General features: G+C 32.0%; 1 protein-coding gene across 5 annotated transcripts; it reads right to left on the bottom strand.

Annotated features, from left to right (window-relative positions):
• Positions 1 to 2671: 2671 nt before the first annotated feature.
• On the bottom strand, positions 2672 to 5568 carry LOC132029971 (mediator of RNA polymerase II transcription subunit 28). 5 transcript variants are annotated; one of them, XM_059419403.1, is made up of 4 exons: positions 5441 to 5568; positions 4597 to 4765; positions 3222 to 3334; positions 2672 to 3114 (listed from the first exon to the last, which is right to left on the bottom strand). In XM_059419403.1, exons 2-4 carry the CDS (start codon positions 4754 to 4756, stop codon positions 2980 to 2982), a joined length of 408 nt encoding a protein of 135 aa, XP_059275386.1. In that variant the 5' UTR covers positions 4757 to 4765; positions 5441 to 5568; the 3' UTR covers positions 2672 to 2979. The 5 variants fall into 5 exon arrangements, with proteins under 5 accessions (XP_059275386.1, XP_059275385.1, XP_059275384.1 ...); XM_059419402.1 differs by having other exon boundaries at positions 5398 to 5564; XM_059419401.1 differs by having other exon boundaries at positions 4597 to 4807; positions 5398 to 5563.
• Positions 5569 to 6388: the final 820 nt, after the last annotated feature.

Genomic DNA, 6388 nt, shown 5'->3' with positions numbered 1-6388 from the left:
AACCCAAATACATACAATAAGAATGATGTAATGTACATATAAAAAAAAAAATAGAGTAAAAATACAAAATCAAAGCTAGATATACTGTAATGTGAAAAATACTTACCCTATTATCAGTATATACAACACAAATACATTATAATGGAATAAACATACAATAAGAATGATGTAACTGAAATGGAAAAAATTAAAAATTTAAAACCTTCACGAAATGAAAAAAATAAATAAAAACCTTGGAGTGTATAGCATAATTAACGGGCATTTGTAGGGATCTAATAGCTCAGTTGGTTAACTATCTGAACTTTCACCTTATTAGTGAGGATTCGAATCCTCACGTTGTAATCCCCTTCCCATTTCCCCTTCCCCTACCCCCTATGTAATAATTTTTAAAAAAAAAATTAACGGGCCTTTACACAAAGTAAATATAATAAAATATACATATGTAAATCTACCACATAATTAGGCTAAAAAAGGGGGAGATGGGCGAGGATTTAATTTTGGTACAATCTGTGGTAACCACTTAATCAGGGTAAAAAAGGGGGAGATGGAGAAACGTCAATATTTGGAACAATTGGTAAATTGTTAGTAATATTAGTGAATATTTAATAATTAGTGTTAGTTGGTCCGTGCTAAGTCCGGGCCCAAAACCGATCTTACAAAATTCAATTTGTAGATATTTTGTAAATCTTTCCTGCTATTGTTTCTTTATTTTTCTAACATCAATTTGATACTTTCAATAGATTTCTATCCGAAAATTAAGGGAAAACGACTTTTTAGTTTATATATTAGATTTTTTTTTAAAAAAAATAATCAAACATTGGCTTTTCTAATTTCCATTTTACTTAAATATTTTTAGACAAAAATCTTCGATGATACAAATTCGACTTTTTATATGTTAAATTAATTTCATTTGTTTTTTGAATTAAAATTACTTATTTTTTACCTAAAAATATTACAATAATCAATTAATGTCAAAAATATTTATTGCGAAAAAATATTGTTGTATGATGAAATCAATAAAATTAACTTATAAACAAAATATAAATAATTAAAATCCTTGATATTACAAGACATTTTTGTAGATGTTTTCTCAAATTAAACACACAAAAAAAATATTGAAAAGTCCATAAAATTAAATTGTTCTGACTTTAAGCTTTCATTTTCCTTCCAAAAGATGCATGTTAAAAAATAACATCTTTTTCTTTTTCTTAATTTAATAAATCATTTTATGAAATTCACATTGTAATAATTTTTTCATGTTGAATTTAAATTTTTTGTCTTTGATTAGACGGTATTTTGCAAAATATTTTAATATTAAAAAGGTAAAAAAAAATATACTTCACTTTATGCAATTGTTTAGTATTATTATTGTTTGGTTTCCTTAACTACAATGTTTTTATAACTATAATATTTTATAGTTACTCTTTTAATATAGTAATTTATTAGATAAGTTTTATTTTGAAAGCGTGCGCACGTAAAATTTGATTAATTAACTAACGTACTTCGGTCTATAATTTACAATCTCAATTCATTTTTAAGTATATTTAACAATGATAGTCTATTTGTATTTATTCTTTTGATTTAAAACCTAATCTTACCTTAAGTGAAATCTTTGTTAATTACTTATTTTTGCCAAAGATGTACGACACAAAATTACAGGAAAAAATAAAAAACTTTATCTATAACCAGACAAATAATTTTTTTAAATAGCAAATGATAATTGGTAATTAACATCAACAAATAATAAATAGTATTATAAAAATAATATTTTAATTCAATAATTAAGGCCATATTATAGAATTTGATTTACATGATAATCATATTCTTTAAGTGTCTATTCTTAAGGAAAAAATATAATTTTAAACAAATTTAATATATTTATCATAAAAGATTCAAACATGTATAAGCATGTGGGGACCGCTAACTTCATGACATCATCATCTTTAGTGGCATAAAAAAAGCCCTTAAGGTTCTCAAATTTTACCAAAATTTGTAAGAGTTCACAAAATAATAAAAACTTTAATTAGGGATAAAAAAAGACAAAAAATTCATGTGAAAACTACAAAAAATTGATAATCTCCCTTATATATAATAGTAATGTAGATAATAGTAGTAATATCGATCCTATAGTATCTGCCCACGTATCTTTCCCTACATAATTTCATGATCTAAATCCAAGTCCACGAGAAAGAAGACTGGAGCCACATGAAGCCCAAATCGAGCCCAAGAAAGGAGCTTATAACGCCAAGAAAGGGGATGAAATTTCTGCCCATAATGAGCTGAAATTCATAATGGGCTGACTCTCATTTGGGATGAAACCCAAATTTGGAGCAAAAAAGGCGTGGGTTTTTTTGTGCTAATTTGCCACTTTTTGCCTTATTTTTATTAGGTAGTTTTGGAAAGACTTTTACTTATTTTTCAAGTTTAACGTTTTCTAGCTATGCTTTTTGAGATGGGTTTTTTCCTATATAACAGGGGTAGGTTTTACACCGTTGCGTGTCAGCTATTTGGGATTTATCATACAACCTTATAAGAATGGTTCTTTTAAGATGTAAGATTAATTCTCAACTTGATATCTTTGTTTTTTATTAAAAGTAAATTAAAGAAGGTAATTAGTATTATACTAATTATTATCTCTAATTACAATAACGAGTAAATCGTAAAGATGAAATTCAATCAAACTGAACCTCTTCTAATAGTATACACAAAGCTCAACAAAGTTCTCTCCATCCACAAAATCAGATGCACGGGAATTCACATCGCTGTTGAGAACAGTACAGGGACAAGTATTATCATCCTACCCTCACCCTGTCATTTAAAAAAAGTAGCAACAAGTCATCTCTGTAGTGAGCTCGTTATCTCTACCACCTTCAAATACAGAATGCTACGAGATGTGAGCAACAGAAAATAATAAAACTGGACCTCGCAAAAGAAGAAAAATTAGTACAGTTGTTTACATCAACAGAGATCTGCAGTAGTTTACACCCTTTCCAACTCCATGTCGTGTTTGTCTAATTGGTCCTTCAACTCCTTCCTCCATTCTTGGATCAGTCTCTCCTGCTTGCTTATAAGCTCCGTTTTTGCTTTCAACTCTTGTTCCATTTTTGCAATATCCTATTCATATTAATTGGAACCCACAAAACTCCATTAGCAATGACAAAAATTAGTGGAAACAGTACTAGTCCTCTAGGAACTCTAATTTTATCTTTTATTTTACTTGCCTTTCTAAGCATATCTGGCTTGGAAGGCAAATCCTCGCGTTGCAACCCAATCAAATAAAGTTGAAGCTTTTTTGCTGCTTCCATGAAATCTCTGGCATGCCTCTCAACATCAACTGGGGAACAACAAATTTGTAACTCATTCAGCAAAAAGAAGGAATAATTAAAATTACTACACTTGAACGAGCCTGAATAAGCACAAGAATAAGATAAAATGGAAAGAGGGAAACAAAGACAAAAGCATAGAATCCAAACTTTATTCCATCACAAGTATTAGAGAACAATCAGAACCTGAACGTGTCACCATCTAGATGACATTAAATGTCAGGAATTTCATCAAACTCACATCAGGAGGAAAACACAAGGTAACTCAATGAAGCTTATACGAACCGAGACAATAAGACAATAAGAACTAGGGAGGAAATCGTAATCTGCTTAATCGATCTAAGAATCTTGCGAATAATTGTAGTATTAACCTTGTGAGTCATATGATGAAACTTTAGAGACGAGTAATGGAGGTAGACTCGGGTAAATTACAAAGGTAACAAAGAGCCATTTTTGCTAAAGGTTGGGAAGGCTTAATTGTTATTATAACGCTTTTATTAGGTCCTGTGTTTGCAAAGAATCTTTAGCTTCGTTGGAGATTTGTATAGCACTCTAGATAAGTGTGAGATATAAAGAACCTCTTGTTTTCTTTTAATTGAGAAAAAGGTAACTATATATAGAACCTCTAATCTTTAAATCTTAAGTAGTCCTTTAAGACAAATGATTGAGTATTAGAATGATATGGACCAAATAGATTGGAACAGACACGGAATACTCAAACAGCCAATCGAAAAAATATTCAAACAGCCAAATCAAACTAGTAGGAGAGTGAGGTATAGCTGACTGATTGATTGATTGATTGACTAAGAAGATTCTGTAAATTGCAATATTCGAAGACCCGTATCACGGATTCATAAAGCCAACTCCAACAAGAAAAAGCTTCATTGGATCTAAGAAGTTTCCACAAATTGCACTACTTAAAGAACACCCGTATCAATCCAGCAGATTATATGTCAGTGCTAGTGGAGCTTTACTGGTATTCAAATGGATAATGCAGCAAGACCTCAAGTCTAAAACAAAATGTTTCCAAATAGCTTTAGATCATCAAATAGCTTAAATGTTCCAACACTAACAACGGTTAACACAGAGGACCCAAAGTAAATTGACAACAACAAAGCAAACAAAAGTAGGCAGACAGAGTGTCCTTCTGGCTTGATGTATATTACTACTAATGTCATCCTTCAAAGCATACTAGTAGATACAAGTCTAATTACTTGTTCAAGCAAAAAGACAAGGGTTATATGTTTTACCTAATAAGCCTAAAGTTACTCACTCTGATGATAAGGATGGGCTGAACGGTCAATTGCCTGGAGCTCTCTTGCAGGCAAGCAGGGAAGCAAAGCAGTCTCTAATGACATCACACAGGCAATCATGTCATCCCTTGAAGCAGGAGATTGCATCTGTGATTCTGGAGTTTGCTGTCGATCAGCCATGTGGGCAGACTGAAAAACTGATCACAACAAAGAGTAAATGAAGACTTCTTCCTGATGAAAACAAGCAAGAGCACAACCACTTCAATCCCTTGTCGATTTTCGACGGTTAAATTCAACTAATTGTAGAATTTACATCCGACATAGATAAACTAGTTTCCAGAAGAATTTCAACATTTCAGAATTATACAAGAATACAATATGTTGCAATTTTTATCATTTCAAAATTACAACATGTTAAGTTTGATACTGGAGCCGTTTGTCCAGAGAAATTATTTCCTTTTTTAAAAAAAAAAAAATCAACTTGTTTTCAGGTTAAATGCATGTCCATACACTTCAATTACCAAACCTTAAATTTCAAACACTACTTCTTCTTCTTTTTTCAAATATCACATTTTTTATGTCCAAACGCCTACTAAGGAATGCCAATTTTCCCCTTCTCTTTTCTTTTTTTACTCTGTATTTTAGATTCAATGATATTATTTTAATCCGTCGCTTGAAAACCCATCAAACCAAACACTAATAAAAGCATGAAATTACCAAAAGAAAGTATACAATTCAAATATAATTGGATAAAACTACATAAAATGCAACAAGAACCATGTGCAATAGCGGTAAATTTGAATGTATGAGGATGATTTTACCTCCTTGGTATGCAATTTAAAATGAGATGCTAGGAAATCCAACTCAAGAATCGAAAATGGTGACAGGATTTACAATAATTTGAGCTGGGTTTATTTAGGGTTTAAATGGGGGCAAGATAATCAAGAAAATATTGATATATAGTATGAATGAATGGGTACAAGCCTGGTACTGTAATGGGTTTGTCGTTCGGGTTTTGTGTAACGGGCTCACAATGTCTTGTTGGGGCAATTTGCGAATTGCCCTTCGTTTGGGGTGGTGTTTAAATTTTGCCTCTCATATTTGAAATCTTTAAATTTTGCCCTTCGGCTAAAACCCATAGGTTCCTGTGTTGAACTCACGCTGATCAAAATTTTAAAAAATTTCGCAAGGCAAGTTTAAATTTCGCTTATGCCACCAACTAAGACACTTGCTGAAGAAATTACCAAAGTTATGCCGACCAGATACTTATGCCTTATGGGCGTATTTGGCATAAGTATGCGGTCCCAGTATAACTTTGATAATTCATTCAAAAGTTTATGCTTGATCCTAAGATAAAAATTTGCCCATTAAAAGTATGCCCCACCCATAACTTTATGAAGGAATTACAAAGTTATCCGGACCCCGGCATACTTATGCCTTATGGGCGTATTGGCATAAGTATGCGGTCCGAACATAACTTTGATAATTCCTTCACAAGTTATGCCGGTCCCGCATAAAAGTTTGCCCATTAAAAGTATGCCCCCACCGCATAACTTTGTGAAGGAATTATCAAAGTTATACGGACCCGCATACTTACCAAGTCCGCCCATAAGGCATGGTATGCGGGTCCGCATAAATGTGTAATTCCTTAACAAAGAGGTATACGGTCCGCATACACGCGACCCAAACCTTATCTTGCGATTTTTTTTTTAATTTATGCTTGAGTGGGGTTCGAACTCAGAACCTCATTATTTAGGCGCGAAAGCTCAAAGTTGCAATGCGAAGGGCAAAAATTAAAGACCAAATAATACG

This window comes from Lycium ferocissimum, chromosome 9 (genome assembly GCF_029784015.1).
Source record: "Lycium ferocissimum isolate CSIRO_LF1 chromosome 9, AGI_CSIRO_Lferr_CH_V1, whole genome shotgun sequence".
Classification (NCBI taxonomy): domain Eukaryota; kingdom Viridiplantae; phylum Streptophyta; class Magnoliopsida; order Solanales; family Solanaceae; genus Lycium; species Lycium ferocissimum.
This window is presented reverse-complemented; position numbering and strand designations above follow the sequence as displayed.

Excerpts from the sequence above, each read along its gene's own strand:
- LOC132029971 (XM_059419403.1), bottom strand. The coding sequence starts at position 4,756 with ATGGCTGATCGACAGCAAACTCCAGAATCACAGATGCAATCTCCTGCT. Across the intron at positions 3,335-4,596 it reads AGCCCATCCTTATCATCAGA|TTGATGTTGAGAGGCATGCC; the intron begins GTGAGTAACTTT and ends GTTGTTCCCCAG. Across the intron at positions 3,115-3,221 it reads AGCCAGATATGCTTAGAAAG|GATATTGCAAAAATGGAACA; the intron begins GCAAGTAAAATA and ends TAATATGAATAG.